The sequence below is a fragment of the Hordeum vulgare genome, chromosome 2H (assembly GCF_904849725.1).
Source record: "Hordeum vulgare subsp. vulgare chromosome 2H, MorexV3_pseudomolecules_assembly, whole genome shotgun sequence".
In the NCBI taxonomy this organism is placed as follows: domain Eukaryota; kingdom Viridiplantae; phylum Streptophyta; class Magnoliopsida; order Poales; family Poaceae; genus Hordeum; species Hordeum vulgare.
Genome location: NC_058519.1, coordinates 550,908,263 through 550,926,566, shown reverse-complemented (window position 1 = coordinate 550,926,566; position 18,304 = coordinate 550,908,263). Strand labels below are relative to the sequence as shown.

Here is an 18,304-nt window from a genome sequence, read left to right as displayed (position 1 = left end):
GTAGCTTTTATTTCGAGTTACTAACACTTAGCAACTGAACCAGAATCGAATACCCTCGTGCTACTAGGAGTACTAGTAAAGTACACATCAATATCATGTATATCCAATATACTTCTATCGACTTTGCCAGCCTTCTCATCTACAAAGTATCTAGGGTAGTTCCTCTTTAGTGACTGTTCCCCTCATTATAAAAGCACTTAGTATCGGGTTTGGGTTCAACCTTGGGTCTCTTCACTAGAGCAGCAACTGGTTTGTCGTTTTATGAAGTATCCCTTCTTGCCCTTGCCCTTCTTGAAACTAGTGGTTTTACGAACCATCAACAATTGATGCTCCTTTTGATTTCTACTTTCGCGGTGTCAAACATCACGAATAGCTCAAGGATCATCATATCTATCCCTGATCTGTTATAGTTCATCGAGAAGCTCTAGTAGCTTGGCGACAGTGACTTTGGAGAACCATCACTATCTCATCTGGAAGATTAACTCCCACTCCATTAAAGCGATTGTAGCACTCAGACAATCTGAGCACATGCTCAACGATTGAGCCTTTCTCCCTTACTTTGGAGACAAAGAATCTTGTCGGAGGTCTCTGATACGTCCATTTTGCATCATGTTTTCATGTCGATATTTATTGATTTTTGGGCTGTTATTTCACTTCATGGTACAATACTTATGCCTTTTCTCTCTTATTTTGCAAGGTTTACATGAAGAGGGAGAATGCCGGCAGGTGGAATTCTGGCCTGAAAAAGGAGCAAGTTTGAGATGCCTATTTTGGCAACTCCAAAAGCTGTGAAAATCAACGTGGAATTTTTTGGGAATATATAAAAAATATTGGGCGAAAGAAGTACCAGAGGGGCGCCACCTGGAGGCCACAAGCCTGCCAGGCCCGGCCTACCCCCTTGGCCAGGGCTAGAGGGCTTGTGGGCCCCCTATTTCCCCTCCGGCGCTCATCTTTTGCTATATGAAGGGTTTCGTCCGAAAAAAATCAGAAGGGAGCTTTTCGGAGGATTCTCCACCGCCACGAGGCGGAACTTGAGCAGAACCAATCTAGAGCTCCGGCAGGACGATCGTGCCGGGGGAACTTCCCTCCCGGAGGGGGAAATCGTCGCCATCGTCATCACCAACACTCCTCTCGTCGGAGGGGACTCATCACCATCAACATCTTCATCAGCACCATCTCATCTCCAAACCCTAGTTCATCACTTGTAACCAATCTCCACCTCACGACTCCGATTGGTACTTGTAAGGTTGCTAGTAGTGTTAATTACTCCTTGTAGTTGATGCTAGTTGGATTATTTGGTGGAAGAGTTTATGTTCAGATCCTTGATGCTACTCATTACCTCTCTGGTCATGAACATGATTATGCTTTGCGAGTAGTTACTTTTGTTCCTGAGGACATGGGATAAGTCATGCTAATAATAGTCATGTGAATTTGGTATTCGTTCGATATTTTGATGTGTTGTATTTTGGTTTTCCTCTAGTGGTGTTACGTGAACGTCGACTACATAACACTTCACCATTATTTGGGCCTAGAGGAAGGTATTGGGAAGTAGTAAGTAGACGATGGGTTGCTAGAGTGACAGAAGCTTAAACCCTAGTTTGTGCGTTGCTTCGTAAGGGGCTGATTTGGATCCACTAGTTTAATGCTATGGTTAGACTTTGTCTTAATTCTTCTTTCGTAGTTGCGGATGCTTGCGAGAGGGGTTAATCATAAGTGGGATGCTTGTCCAAGTAAGGGCAGTACCCAAGTGTTGGTCCACCCACATATCAAACTATCAAAGTAACGAACGCGAATCATATGAACATGATGAAAACTAGCATGATAGAAATTCCCGTGTGTCCTCGGGAGTGTTTTTCCTCCTATAAGACTTTGTTCAGGCTTGTCCCTTTCTACAAAAGGGATTGGGCCACTTTGCTGCACCGTTGCTACTTTTGTTACTTGTTGCTTGCTACAAATCATCTCATCATACAATCACTTGTTACCGATAATTTCAGTGCTGGCAGATATTTCCTTGCTGAAAACCACTTGTCAGGTCCTTGTGCTCCTCGTTGGGTTCGACACCTTACTTATCGAAAGGACTACGATAGATGCCCAATACTTGTAGGTCACCAAGACTCTTTTCTGGCGTCGTTGCCGGGGAGTGAAGCGCCTTTGGTAAGTGGAACTTGGTAAGGAAACATTCATATAGTGTGCTGAAATTCATTGTCACTTGTCACTATTGATACTAATCCTTTGAGGGGCTTGTTCGGGGTATCTTCACCTCGAACGGAATCACAAATAGTTGCTCCTCAACCTGCTGCACCTACTGAAAATATTTGCTTTGAATTTCCTTCGAGTATGCTTGAGAAACTGCTGGCTAATCCTTTTACAGGAGATGGAACATCACATCCAGACATGCATATCATCTATGTAGATGAAGTTTGTGGTTTATTGAAGCTTGCAGGTTTGCCCGAGGATGAGCTCAAGAAGAAGGTCTTTCCTTTATCTTTGAAGGATAAGGCGTTGACATGGTATAGGCTATGTGATGATACTGGATCATGGGACTACAATCGGTTGAAATTGGAATTTCATCAAAAGTTTTATCCTATGCATTTAGTACATCGTGATCGGAATTATATTTGTAATTTTTGGCCTTGTAACAGAGAAAGCATCGCTCAAGCTTGGGGGAGGCTTAAATCAATGTTTTATTCATGCCCCAATCATGAGCTCTCGAGAGAAATTATCATTCAGAACTTTTATGCTCGGCTTTCTGATGATGATCGCACCATGCTTGATACTTCTTGTACCGGTTCTTTTATGAAGAGAGATATTGACTTCAAATGGAATTTATTGGAGAGAATTAAACACAACTCTGAAGATTGGGAGCTTGAAGAAGGTAAGGAGTCAGGTATGAATTTCCAGTTTGGTTGTGTTAAATCCTTTGTTGAAACAAATACTTTTTGTGACTTCAGCGCTAAGTATGTACTTGACTCTGAGATAGTAGCTTCATTGTGTGAATCATTTGCTGCTCATGTTGATCTCCCCAAAGAGAAGTAGTTTAAATACCATCCTCCTTTAGAAGTCAACGTAGTTAAACCCAATCCAGTTGAAGAGAAAGTCATTGCCTATAATGATCCTATTGTTCCCAGTGCTTACATTGAGAAACCACCTTTCCCTGTTAGGATAAAGGACCATTCTAAAGCTTCAACTGTGATACGTAGAGGATACATTAGAACACCTACACCCCCCTGAGAAAATTAGATTTAAACCTAGCATTGCTATTATCAAAGATCTTTTGTCCGACGATGTTGAGGGACATAATATTGACTTATGTGAAGATGCTACTAGAATTGCTAAACCTCACGCTAGAGACAAACATAGGACTGTTGTTGGCACGCTTGTTGTTTCTGTTAAGATAGGAGATCATTTCTATCATGGTTTATGTGACGTGGGTGCTAGTGTTAGTGCAATACCTCAATCCTTATATGATGAAATCAAAGATGAGATTGCACCTACTGAGATAGAGCCTATTGATGTCACTATTCAGCTTGCCAATAGAGATATTATCTTCCCTGTGGGAATTGTTAGGGATGTTGAAGTCTTGTGTGGTAAAACGAAGTATCCTGTTGATTTCCTCGTTCTTGCTACCACCCAAGATAGCTTTTGTCCCATCATATTTGGCAGACCTTTTCTCAATACTGTCAATGCTCATATTGATTGTGAGAAGCAAACTGTCACTGTTGGTTTTGAAGGTGTTCACATGAGTTCAATTTCTCCAAGTTTGGTAGACAACCTCATGAAAAGGAGTTGCCTGGTAAGGATGAAACTATTGCCTTAGCTTCTATTGTCGTGCCTCCTACTGATCCCTTAGAGCAGTACTTGCTTGAGCATGAAAATGATATGCATATGGATGAAAGGGGTGAGATGGATAGAGTTGTCTTAGAACAATATCCTATCCTTAAGAATAATCTGTCCGTTGAACTGCTTGGGGATCCACTCCCACCAAAGGGTGATCCTGTGTTCAAGCTTAAACAGTTGCCTGATACTCTTAAGTATGCATATCTTGATGAAAAAGAGATATATCATGTTATTATTAGTGCTAGCCTCTCAGAGCATGAAGAAAAGAAGCTACTAAAAACTCTGAGGAAGCACCGTGCTGCTATTGGATATACTCTTGATGATCTTAAGGGCATTAGTCCCACTCTATGCCAGCACAAGATTAAAACTGATCCTGATTTCAAACCAGTTGCTGATCATCAAAGGAGATTGAATCCTAAGATGAAAGAAGTAGTGAGAAAAGAAATACTATATTTATCCTGTTGCTCATAGAGATTGGGTGAGTCCGGTGCATTGCGTCCCTAAGAAGGGAGGCATTACTGTTGTCTCTATTGATAAGGACGGATTGATCCCACAAAGGATTATTACTGGCTATACGATGGTGATCGATTTTAGGAAATTGAATAAAGCCACTAGGAAAGACCATTACCGTTTACCTTTTATCGACCAAATGCTAGAAAGACTGTCTAAACACACACACTTCTGCTTTCTAGATGGTTATTCTGGTTTCTCCCAAGTACCAGTTGCACAATTTGATCAGGAGAAAACCACTTTCACCTACCCTTTCGGTACCTTTGCTTATAGATGTATGCCTTTTGTCTTATGTAATGAACCTGCCACCTTTCAAAGATGTATGATGGCTATATTCTTTGACTTTTGTGAAAAGATTGTTGAGGTTTTCATGGATGACTTTTCCGTTTACGGGTCTTCTTTTGATGATTGCCTCGGCAACCTTGATCGCGTCTTGCAGAGATGTAAAGACACCAATCTTGTCTTGAATTGGGAGAAATGCCACTTTATGGTCAATGAAGGCATCGTCTTAGGACATAAAATTTCTGAAAGAGGTAATGAAGTCGATAAGGCTAAGGTTGATGCAATAGAGAAAATGCCATACCCCACATATATCAAAGGTATAAGAAGTTTCCTTGGTCATGCTGGTTTTTATAGAAGGTTCATTAAAGACTTCCCTAAGATTTCTAGGCCTCTTACCAATCTCTTGAAAAATGATATTCCTTTTGTTTTTGACGATGATTGTGAGGAAGCCTTCGAAATACTTAAGAGGGGTTTGATAACTGCACCTATTGTTCAACCACCTGATTGGAACTTACCTTTTGAAATCATGTGTGATGCTAGTAATTATGCTATTGGTGTTGTCCTAGGGCAAAGAGTTGATAAGAAGTTGAATATTATTCACTACGCTAGTAAAACACGAGACAGTGCCCAAAGAAACTATGCTACTACGGAAAAGGAATTTTTAGCAGTCGTGTTTGCATGTGAAAAGTTTAGGTCTTACATAGTTGATTCCAAAGTCACTATTCACACTGATCATGCTGCTATTAAGTACCTCATGGAGAAGAAGGACGATAAACCTAGACTTATCAGATGGGTTCTCTTGCTACAAGAGTTTGATTTGCACGTTGTCGACAGGAAGGGTGCTGATAACCCCGTAACAAATAACTTGTCTAGGTTGGAGAACGTTCTTGATGACCCACAACCTATTGATGATAGCTTTCCGGTGAGCAATTGAATGCCATCAATGCTTCACGTAGTGCATCGTGGTATGCTGATTATGCAAACTATATCGTTGCCAAATATATACCACCCAGTTTCACATATCAGCAAAAGAAGAAATTCTTCTTTGACTTGAGACATTACTTTTGGGATGATCCTCACCTTTATAAGGAAGGAGTGGATGGTGTTATTAGATGTTGTGTACCTGAACATGAACAGGGACAGATCCTACAAAAGTGTCACTCCGAGGCCTACGGAGGACACCATGCGGGAGATAGAACTGCACACAAGGTTTTGAAATCAGGTTTCTATTGGCCCACTCTCTTCAAGGATGCCCGTAAGTTCGTCTTGTCTTGTCACGAATGTCAAAGAATAGGTAATACTAGTACAAATGCCCGTGCATTGCAACGGGCGAAAAAAATCATAAAACCTGCTTCGTTTGATATTACGTGACATTTTTAATATACAATTCTCATAAATATCAGTAATAACTTTACACTGTTGCAAAAAATATGGTAAAACCTGCTCCATGTGATATTACATTCCATCTTTAATATACAATTCTGATAAATATCATTAATAACTTTACACTATTGCAAAAAATATCGTAAAACCTGTTTCATGTGATATTACGTGCCATTTATAATATACAATTCTGATAAATATCAGTAATAACATTGTTTTGAGCACATGTTGTTCTGGAAGATAATTCATAAAATTTTGTGATCCATTTTAGCAGCTTTTTCAAAAAATGTAACAAATTTTTTTACCTCCGGTCTGTTTGGTAAATTGACCGAATAGTTGGCATGTAAACGGCTGTATCAGTAGTGTTTCTCACAGAAATAAAAACCTAGTATGTAATGCAATGTAACATAGATGGTGGTGGATTCATGGAAGGCATCAGTCACTACTAAATGTTTTCTTCAACATGGTCATTACTAAATGCTTGTGCAAGGTTCCTGTACAAGGTTTATGCTAGTAATGCTTGCAAGTCTTTTGTGTTATTCTATCCACCACAAGTTTAGTAAATAGGTGTCGAACCATCCAAACGATTGATGATTTCCTTGTGAGTGTACTACTGAATTATTGACATAAATCAGACAAATCCATTCCAATATTGACATATGTGCTAGCACAAATATTTCTGCCATACACTAATTTGATGTCAAGAATGAAAATAATGAAATGCTTGTAGCAGTGGATCAACTCTTAAACACTGAGTTTTGTTAGTTTGTACCTATGAAGGGCCATAAAGGAAGAATCGGTAACCTTAGATGGAAAACATCTGTATTCATGTTTCCACACCATTACTAACGAGAGTCTACAAGTTTTCATCGTAGTAATTAATAGGATCAACACTCATAAAGTCCACAATTTTCATTGTATTTGATTAATAAAGAACAGAGGTATTTCTCACTTTTTTGGAACAAATAACTCTAGTGCACTCTTTTCTCAAGGCTTAGATTGTTGCTGGAAAAATAATTTGGAGACAACATATTCTCCATTCTGCTCATCTTCGCCAGTGCCTAGATGATATTGATGCATCACCCAATTAGTCTTCTTAGGCTTCCCACCCTTCACGGTACTCATATATAGCACCATTATTTTCTTACAGCCAAGGTACTGTTCATCAACTATTACTGGTTTTGTCTTGCCTGTTTTGTGCCAGCAAACATCAGCAAGATCACCAGTGTTGATCTTTCGACGCTTCCTAGTCCTAGTGTTATATGCTTTAAATGTTCTGTGGAAGAAGTGTGATACACTTCCATCTTGTTTAACACCTGAAAAGGATGAAGTCAGTTCAACAGTAATGCAAAGCACCAAAGCAGAGCAGAGAAAAACAGATTAATAAATTTCTCAAAAGCACACTTCTATTGCCAAAGCTATAAAATAGGTGCTTTATAAAAGAAAGTGAAGTCCCCGTTTGAAAAAAAGGACCGGGACATCATAGCAGATTTGTAGAATGTTCCTGAGTGACATATGTGTAAAGGTAATATATTGAATGAAAAGAATAATGTTATTGCCAACACTGAAAATACTGCTAGATTTAGTAGAAATGCTGGGCCTTGGGTTTGACTGAAAAAGACCAGATAGTAAACACAAGAAAATGTGTGGGTACTTCAAAGATTTAAACTCAGGGGAACCTGGAAGTTTCTGTGGATGAGTGTAGCAGATACCATCAGCTTCCTCAACTGTTGGAATAAATTCCTCAATGAATGGGTCAGGTTGAGAACCTGCTGCGGCATGTTTTGCGAGCAAATGCCCAAGCAATTCCTGATCAGACGGATCAAACTTTACACCCTTTGGCAAACCAGGCCACTGGTGAACAACCTGTAGAGAAACCTTAATTAATCAGGGTTGCAGTTTACATTACACCTTATAGTACCTTAATGGGCATTACTAATTACCAATACTGATCCATACTCCCAAAGTGGGAAAATTCAAAAACTTTAGAAACAATATATTCATATAACACTTGATCTGGAACATGAGAATCATAAAGTCACAGAATTATAAGAGTCTGTTCCATCTTTAGGAAGAAGTGATTGCCTTATTAACATAGACCAATGAGCAGAACGCTGGATAAAGATAAGAGTAATCGCTCAAACATTAATTATATAGTTTCTTTTTTCTAACCCTCCATTTAATATAAGCTTGAATCAGCTATTCAGCCATACTAACAATAAAATGCAAATGATATACACATGCACCACAGCTAGTTCAGTTTTACATAATAGAAATGCAAATGCACAACTCTTACGTCACTGTTATCAAATCTTCACAAAGACCAGAAAACACCTCTCATGATTTTTTGTGAATATTGACTGTGGGGAAGGTCCTCGCCTGAAAGTCAAATTGTTCTTATTAATAGTATCGGGGTGCAAAATCAGCTTGGCGCAGGCAATCAAATGTGAGCCGAGATGGCAAGGAGAGTCAAAGCAATATCTCATAGACCAAATTGCACTAGTTAAACAGAGCCATCGTTGCTAATGCTTGTAATCCAATGGAACTGAAGCAACGCGTGAGGAGAGAAATACCAGAAATTTCGTAGAACGAATATGGTTGTTAAAATTCATATTTTCATCCGATTGGCAGCATATATAAAAAACAAAGTCACATTCTATAAGCAACGTGAGAGCTATACATTTGCACTTCATACATAGTTATCTACAACCAATCTGAAATTTATCTTGAATCTAAATGATTTTCTATGAAACCGAGTTACTCAATCAATCTTAGAACATGTTGTGTTAGAAATTGAGAGGGGACGGGAAAATCTTGATAGAAGCAATGGGGACAGTGACCATTAACCAATTTACAACCTAGGGTAGGGTTTGAATCGGATAAGTAACATTGACAGTCAACCAAATAGCACTTCTATAAATTATGCGCACTAATCTGAAACTGTTTCTTAGATCAGCTAACCTGAAACTTTTAAGCGGATCTGAAACTAACCTGGAACGAAAGAGATAAGGGGTGGAGCGGGTGGCGTGGTGATTGGGCCCGATCCTGCCTTGGAGGGAGAAGACTACCGGACGAACTCTCCCCACTCCACCGCAGCCGGCGTCATGATTCCGCGACTCCGCTCCACGAGTGCGACTTGGCGTGGCTGATGTAGGAGAGGAGACGTGATGGAGGTGGGGGACCTGATGCTTCTTTGATCGGGCGCTCAATGGGAGTGGACAAAGGAGGACGGGGCTCCACCTGCCGCGTCCATCCTCAACTCCGTCGCCCTCTCCCTCCATGGGAACGTCGTGATCTGGGGCTTCGCCCGACAAGGGCCTCCCGTGCGGCGATCTCACCGCCTACCGCGCCACCCTGGCAGCCGTCGACCAGGAAAACGGCGGCGGCGCCCACCCCTATTTCGCGTGATAGAGATACGTGGGTCAAGAGAGGGGGAAATCCTCGCCGGCGTTGGCCGGCATAGCACCGGATCGAGCGTCATCATGGTCGGTCGCCTCCTGGTGGCGGGGATTGGGAGGCAAGGGAGAGCCCGTGCTCTAATTTTTATGTGCTTGTGCACCGAGGGTTGATATTGGAAACTATAAGGGGAGTTTTGCAAAACAAGCTGAATCGTTTTTCCCACTTAATAAAGGACGGCAGACTGAATACTGCAAAATAGAGGGACATTTTTGTAAAATTACCATGACAGACGCCAGAAGCATTAGTTGCTTTATTATTAGGGAAAGATTAGTAAACATCAGTAAATGCCTATGAACTATTCACTTGTCATTGAACCATTTGATGTTTGGGGCTTTGATTATATGGGACCTTTTCTAAAATCCAACGGGTATACTCATATCCTAGTTTCTCTTGATTATGTCACTGAGTGGGTAGAAGCTATCCCCACTAGTAGTGCTGATCACAACACCTCTATCAGGATGCTTAAGGAAGTTATCTTCCCTAGATTTGGAGTCCCTAGATATCTAATGACCGACCGTGGTTCACATTTCATTCATGGTGCTTTCCGTAAAACGCTTGCTAAGTACGATGTCAACCATAGAATTGTGTCTCCCTATCACCCTCTTTCCAGTGGTCAAGTAGACCTAAGAAATAGAGAGATTAAACTGATTCTGCAAAAGACTGTCAATAGGTCTAGAAAGAATTGGTATAAGAAGCTCGATGATGCACTGTGGGCTTATAGAACTGCCTATTAGAATACCATGGGCATGTCTCCGTGCAAAATGGTGTACGGTAAAGCATGTCATCTACCTCTTGAGCTAGAGCATAAAGCTTATTGGGCAATCAAAGAGCTCAACTTTGATTTCAAACTTGCTGGTGAGAAGAGGTTATTTGACATTAGCTCGCTTGATGAATGGAGAACTCGGGCATATGAAAATGCCAAGTTATTCAAAGAAAAGGTTAAGAGGTGGCATGATAAGAGGATACAAAAGCGTGAGTTCAATGTAGGTGATTATGTCTTGCTATACAATTCTCGTTTAATATCTTTTGCAGGCAAGCTTCTCTCTAAATGGGAAGGTCCCTATATTGTTGAGGAAGTATATCGTTCCGGTGCTATCAAGATCAACAACACGGAAGGTAATTGTCCGAGAGTTGTAAATGGGAAGAGAATCAAGCAGTATATCTCAGGTACTCCCATAAATGTTGAAAGCAATATAATCAATACCATAACTCCGGAGGATTACATAAGGGATATTTATCAGCCTATTTCAGACTCCGAAAACGAAGAGGTATGTGATTCGGTATGTAAACCGACTCCAAAACCTTTCCCGTAGCAATTTTCCTCCGTTTTGGAATATTTGAAAAAATAGAAAAATTTAAAGTAGTCCAGAAAGTGCCCGAGGAGGCGACAAGCCTCCTAGGCCCGGCCTACCCCCTTGGCCGGGGCTGGAGGGCTTGTGGCCACATCGTGCTCCTCCTGGACTCCGTTTTCATGCGGAGTACTCCTTCTGGTCTGGAAAAAATCATTATATATTCTCCCGAAGTGTGTGACCTGTGTATCACGCAAATTTTCTCTGTTTTTTTTTCGAGCTTGTTTTATGTCGCAGATTTAGAGCAAGATGTCGTCTCAGGAATCTGTGGGGGAGAACAATCTCCCTCAAGTCTATGGAGAAGTATATGCTGATCTGAAAAGGATGGAGGTCATGGAGGCCAGGGAAAGGCTACCTAAAGAAACCAAGGGAAAAATTAAGGAGAAGAGTCAGGCATGGGACGAAGTGCAGTCTGTGCTCAATAAGGAAGAAGTTGAAGAAGTGGATTTCCTACAACCCTACCTCCACCTACTGTCTCCATCCATGATTGAACTCTTGAGGTTTTATGAAACAACTCGTGCTCGTAATACTTATCTCACTCGTGAAGTTGTTTTGCTGGAGAAACATATCACAGATCTCCAAGGTACAAATCAAAGATTAATGGCCCTCTTGGAATCAAAGATTACAACAACTCCACCACCATCACCTCCAAAGGAAGACAACTAAGCATGGGTATGGGAAATCCCCTTGGCTTGTGCCAACCTTGGGGGAGTTGCCCCAGTATCGTATCACCATCATATCTTTTGCATTTACCTTTGTTTTAGTTTGTTTCTTTTCAGTTTTCTCTTTCTCTAGTAGAATAGAAGTCTTAGTGTTTTAGGCTTTAGTTTTGCTTTGTGTCACCCCCGATGTATTCGAACTCATGAGCCATATAATAAAGAGTGTCTTAGTTGAAGGGCTTTGCCTCTTGCCATGATCAAAAGATCGAGAAAGAACAAAAGCATGAGAGATCATATAGTGATTTTATGGGAAGTGATGGCTTCACATATAAAAAGGATGATGATTCAAACTTGTTGAGGGTAGAAAAACGTAGACCTTGGTCATTGTTGCAATTAATAGGAAGTGATAAAGAAGAAGAGGTTCACATATAAATATATCATCCTTGACACCATCTATGATTGTGAACACTCACTAAACTATTACATGCCTACAAGTATAGGTTGGACAAGGAAGACAACATAATAAATTGTGTTTGCTTGGTTCCAAACAATGTTATATGATTAGAGATCCCGTAGCATGTGACGATTCCTTCCACCTCATATTAGCAAAAACTCCCACACCAAGTAGAGATACTACTTGTGCATCCATAAACCTTCAACCTAGTTTTGCCATGAGAGTCCACCATACCTACCTATGGATTGAATAAGATCCCTCAAGTAAGTTTTCATCGGTGGAAGCAATAAAAATTGCTCCCTAATATGTATGATCTATTAGTGTAAGGAAAATAAGCTTTGTACGAATCTGTGATGAGGAAGACATAAAAGCGACAGACTGCATAATAAAGTTCTTTATCACACGAGGCAATATAAAGTGACGTTCCTCCGCACAAAGAGGACACGCATCCCAACCTCAAAAGCACATGACAACCTCTGGTTCCCTCTGCAAAGGTCTTATCTTGTACCTTTACTTTTTGACCTTGAAAGAGTCACGGTGATCTATATTCATATGTCAACTTGGAGGTAAGTATTCGTGAATTATTATTGTTGACATTACCCTTGAGGTAAGCAGCTGGGAGGAAAAACTATAAGCCCCTATCTTTCTCTGTGTCCAGCTGAAACTTTGATCTCATGAGTACCACGTGAGTAGTAGCAATTGTAGAGAACGAAAAGATGATTGAGTATGTGGATTTGCTTTACAAGCTCTTATTTGACTCTCTCTGATGTTGTGGTAAATTGCAATTGCTACAATGACTAAAGGCTATCGGTTGTTGATTCTCGGTAAGGTTCTTGATTCATGCTTTACTTTGTGAAGAATTTGTCACTTAAGCATGAGAGATTATATGTTGGCATTGCTATTCTAAAACTTGATCATGATGCCTGCATGTTCGTATATTGTTTTGTCGACACCTCTCTCCCTAAACATGTGGACATATTTATTGAGCTAGGCTTTCGCTTGAGGACAAGCGAGGTCTAAGCTTGGGGGAGTTAATACGTCCATTTTGCATCATGTTTTCATGTTGATATTTATTGCTTTTTGGGCTGTTATTTCACTTCACTGTACAATACTTATGTCTTTTCTCTCTTATTTTGCAAGGTTTACATGAAGAGGGAGAATGTCGGCAGCTGGAATTCTGGCCTGAAAAAGGAGCAAGTTTGAGATACCTATTCTGCGCAACTCCAAAAGCCGTGAAAATCAACGTGGAATTTTTTGGGAATATATAAAAAATACTGGGTGAAAGAAGTACCAGAGGGGCGCCACCTGGAGGCCACAAGCCTGCTAGGCCCGGCCTACCCCCCTGGCCGGGGCTGGAGGGTTTGTGGGCCCCCTGTTGCCCCTCCGGCGCTCATCTTTTGCTATATGAAGGGTTTCGTCCGAAAAAAAATTAGAAGGGAGCTTTTTGGAGGATTCGCCGCCGCCACGAGGCGGAACTTGAGCAGAACCAATCAAGAACTCCGGTAGGACGATTCTCTCGGGGAAACTTCCCTCCTGGAGGGGGAAATCGTCGCCATCGTCATCACCAACACTCCTCTCGTCGGAGGGGACTCGTCACCATAAACATCTTCATCAGCACCATGTCATCTCCAAACCCTAGTTCATCACTTGTAACCAATCTCCATCTCACGACTCCGATTGGTACCTGTAAGGTTACTAGTAATGTTAATTACTCCTTGTAGTTGATGCTAGTTGGATTATTTGGTGCAAGAGTTTATGTTCAGATCCTTGATGCTACTCATTACCTCTCTGGTCATGAACATGATTATGCTTTGTGAGTAGTTAGTTTTGTTCCTGAGGACATGGGATAAGTCATGCTAATAATACTCATGTGAATTTGGAATTCGTTCGATATTTTGATGTGTTGTATGTTGTTTTTCCTCTAGTGGTATTATGTGAACGTTGACTACATAACACTCACCATTATTTGGGCCTAGAGGAAGGCATTGGGAAGTAGTAAGTAGATGATGGGTTGCTAGAGTGACAGAAGCTTAAACCCTAGTTTATGTGTTGCTTCGTAAGGGGCTGATTTGGATCCACTAGTTTAATGTTATGGTTAGACTTTGTCTTAATTCTTCTTTCATAGTTGCGTATGCTTGCGAGAGGGGTTAATCATAAGTGGGATGCTTGTCCAAGTAAGGGCAGTACCCAAGCGCTGGTCCACCCACATACCAAACTATCAAAGTAACGAACACGAATCATATTGACATGATGAAAACTAGCATGACAAAAATTCCCGTGTGTCCTTGGGAGCGTTTTTCCTCCTATAAGACTTTGTTCAGGCTTGTCCCTTGCTACAAAAGGGATCGGGCCATTTTGCTGCACCGTTGCTACTTTTGTTACTTGTTGCTTGCTAGGAATCATGTCATCATACAATCAATTGTTACCGATAATTTCCGTGCTTGCAGATATTTCCTTGCTGAAAACCATTTGTCAGATCCTTCTACTCCTCGTTGGGTTCGACACTCTTACTTATTGAAAGGAAAACGATAGATCCCCTATACTTGTGGGTCATCAGTCTCATACGTTTCAACAAAGGCACGAGCATGAAATCCCAATTTCATCTCTTGGAACATCTCATATGTTCCATGATGTTCAAAATGTCTTTGGCGCCTCAATTCTAAGCCGTTAAGCATTACGCACTAAAATATCACGTAGTCATCAAAAACGTGTATGTCAGATGTTCGCAACATCCACAGACGACGCTCGAGGCTCAGCACACCGAGTGGTGCATTAAGGACATAAGCCTTCTGCGCAGCAATGAGGACAATCCTCAGTTTACGGACCCAGTCCGCATAATTGCTACTAACATCTTTCAACTAAATTTTCTCTAGGAACATATCAAAAATAGTAGAGCTACATCGCAAGCTACAACATAATTTGCAAAGACCTTTTGACTATGTTCATGATAATTGAGTTTAGCTAATCACATTACTAATAAGTCCCACTCAAATATACATCCCTCTAGTCATTCGAGTGGCGCATGATCCAAATCCACTAACTCAAGTCCGATTATCACGTGAGTTCACTATAGTTTCAGTGGTGAACATCTCTATGTTGATCATATCAACTATATGATTCATGCTTGACCTTTCAGTCTCTTGTGTTCTGAGGCCATGTTTGTACATGCTAGACTCGTCAAGTTTAACCCGAGTGTTCTGCGTGTGCAACTGTTTTGCACCCGTTGTATGTGAACGTTGAGTCTATCACACCCGATCATCACGTGGTGTCTCGAAATGACGAACTGTCGCAACGATGCACAGTCGGGGAGAACATAATTTTATCTTGAAATTTTAGTCAGGGATCACCTTATAATGCTACCATCGTTCTAAGCAAAATAAGGTGCATAAAAGGATTAACATCACACCAAATCATAAGTGACATGATATGCCATGAACTTGTGCTTCTTGATCTCCATCACCAAAGCACCGACATGATCTCCATCATCACCAGCGCCGCACCATGATGTCCATCATCGTGCCGCGATCGTGGTTGTTGCGCTATCTATGCTATTACTACTAAAGCTACCACCTAGCGATATAGTAAAAGCACTTGCAAGCACAAACGTTAGTTTAAAGACAACCCTATGGCTCATGCCGGTTGCCGTAGCATCGACGTGCAAGTCGATATTTGACTATTACAACATGATCATCTCATACATCCAATATATCATATCATGTCTTTGGCCATATCACATCACCTGCACACCCTGCAAAAACAAGTTAGACGTCCTCTAATTTGTTGTTGCATGTTTTACGTGGCTGCTATGGGTATCTAGTATGATCGCATCTTACTTACGCAAAGCCACAACGGTGATATGCAAATTGTTATTTAACCTTCTCCAAGGACCACCTCGGTCAAATTTGATTCAACTAAAGTTGAAGAAATAGACACCCGCCAGTCATCTTTATGCAACAAGTTGCATGTCATTCGATAAAACCTGTCTCTCGTATGCGTACGAGTAAAGTTGGTCCAGGCCGCTTCAATCCAACAAAACTGCTGAATCCAGAAAAGACTAAGGAGGGCAGCAAATTGAACATCAATGCCCACAAACTCTTTTGTGTTCTACTTGAGATATCATCTATGCATGAACCTAGCTCATGATGCCACTGTTGGGGAACGTCGCATTGGAAACAAAAAAATTCCTACGCACACGCAATACCTATCCATGGTGATGATCATCTACGAGAGGGGAGAGTGAATCTACATACCCTTGTAGATCGCTAAGCGGAAGCGTATATAACGCGGTTGATGTAGTGGAACATCTTCGCAATCCAAATCTCAGCCCGTCCCGCGATCTCATCACGATCCGTCCCGCGATCCCATCACGATCCATCCCGGTCTAGTGCCGGACGGACGACACCTCCGTGTTCAGCACACGTACAGCTCGATGACGATCGCCGCCTTCTTGATCCAGCAAGAGGGGCAGAGAGGTAGATGAGTTCTCCAGCACGGCGTCGTGGTGGTGGTGGTGGTGAACTAATCCAGCAGGGCTTCGCCTAAGCACCGCCGAACTAGACTAGAGGAGAAACAGATCTAGAGAGAAGTAGAGGGAGCACGTGGCAATTAGGGTTAGCCCTCACCTCTAAAAACTCTAGTATATATAGGAGGGAGGGAGGGGAGGAGGCAGCCTCAAACCCTCAAGATTTGGACGAAATTGGAGGTGGAGGAGTCGTAATCCAATCCTACTAGGAATAGGATTCCTCCTCTCCGCTTGGAAACCCTTTCCACCTTTGGTTTTCTTTCCTTCCCACCTCCAATCCGCCTTGGGCTTTAGTGGAGGCTTCGACCATCCCACTAAGGGCTGGTCCACATCCTCCCATAGCCCATGAGACCCTTTGGGGTGGGTGGGCCCACCTGGTGGTCCCTCGGAACCCATACGTCACTCCCGGTACACTGCCAGAAATGCCTGAAACTTCTCCGGAGTTCAAAACCCACTTTCCTATATATCAATCTTTACCTCCGGACCATTCCGGAGCTCCACGTGATGTCCGGGATCTCACCCGGGACTCCGAGCAACTTTCGGTTACTGTCATCGTTTTATCACGGCAGATATCCTCGTGAAAGGACTTAGAGATGGAGCCATCGCACCTTGGTGGCGACTCGGAGGGGGTGAGCGAAAGCAAGACTCAGATTTACCCAGGTTCATCCCCTCGTGAGGAGGTAAAAGACAACGTCCTGCTTTGGGTGTATCAATGGTGGTTTCGATTACAAGGAGGGTGTAACTTGCCTGACCTAGCTCTCGATTCTGTCTAACTCGCCTGACCTCTCCCTGGGACTCGCCTTTATATACAGGTCGAGGCCCTATGGTTTACAAAGTCCTGCCGTACTACTCTTTGTGGCTTTCCTTATCTCTAAGTCATCGTGTCCTCCATGATCAGGAGCTTTCTTGGTAATCCATCATCCGCACGACATCTTGAACCGCCATCCGGCTTCTCGGCCACGGGACATGCGGTAAATGGTAAGTCGCCCCTTTGGCGACCCGGCCCACTAAGGGCGGGTTACCCGCAGGTAATATCCCCAACATTAGGCCCCAGATTGTCCTGAATTCATTCATGTCAATAAACTTCCACCAATTTGGGGCGACTCTTACCATTTCCATCTTTCGACGAACGATAAGTCGCCACCTGTTGTAACTTGATCTCAGTCGCCAGGTAGTTTCGGATGACATCACCTCATCCCCTTAATTCTGGGACTTTTAGCACCGCAACCATCAACGGATCTTTTGCTCATAATCACTTATCCCGAAAATCTAGGCGCCATCATCGCAGTCTCTGACTTGTCGCCTCGATCTCCGCCTCGACAACCTCGATTTTCGTTCCTGCCCTTTAAATAACAAGGGAAATGGGGGGGGGGAAATCACGTCACCTACCTCCATCTCTTCCTTGTCTTCCTCGCACACTTCTTCTTCGAGCACCAGCGCCCCATCGTCGCCACCGGCTTCCGGAGCTCCTTCATCGACCGCAGCCTTCCAAGTGACGAGGAGCACGAAGCACTGCGTGTTCGTCCCCAGCACCGATCTCCTTCTCCTAGGTACACATATTTCCCCCATTTAGGGTTAGGGCGAGCACTCCATGACCTTAGTTTCCTGCAAGCTAGTTTCCACGATGTGAAGAACACCCTGGCCTGCCTTAGATCCATTTCATGTTTTCGCAAATAGATTTTAAGCAGTAGCAGGCTTCGGCCACTTTATCACGTATTTTTGCTATCTTAAACCTTCATGACGCAGACCCAATGTTGTCCCTGTGTTATGCACGCAGTTCTCTGCCATTGTTCCAAGCAATATCCTTCTATTTTGACCCATTCGTAGATCCATAATTTACTGCCTGTTT

The 18,304-nt window shown here is 42.2% G+C and overlaps 1 protein-coding gene across 1 annotated transcript; it reads right to left on the bottom strand.

Moving 5' to 3' along the window:
- Positions 1–6,797: 6,797 nt before the first annotated feature.
- LOC123428628 (SUPPRESSOR OF GAMMA RESPONSE 1-like) lies at positions 6,798–18,024 on the bottom strand. The gene is made up of 3 exons (XM_045112838.1): positions 17,845–18,024; positions 7,692–7,878; positions 6,798–7,328 (listed from the first exon to the last, which is right to left on the bottom strand). Exons 1-3 carry the CDS (start codon positions 18,022–18,024, stop codon positions 7,000–7,002), a joined length of 696 nt encoding a protein of 231 aa, XP_044968773.1. The 3' UTR covers positions 6,798–6,999.
- Between the last annotated feature and the right edge of the window lie 280 nt (positions 18,025–18,304).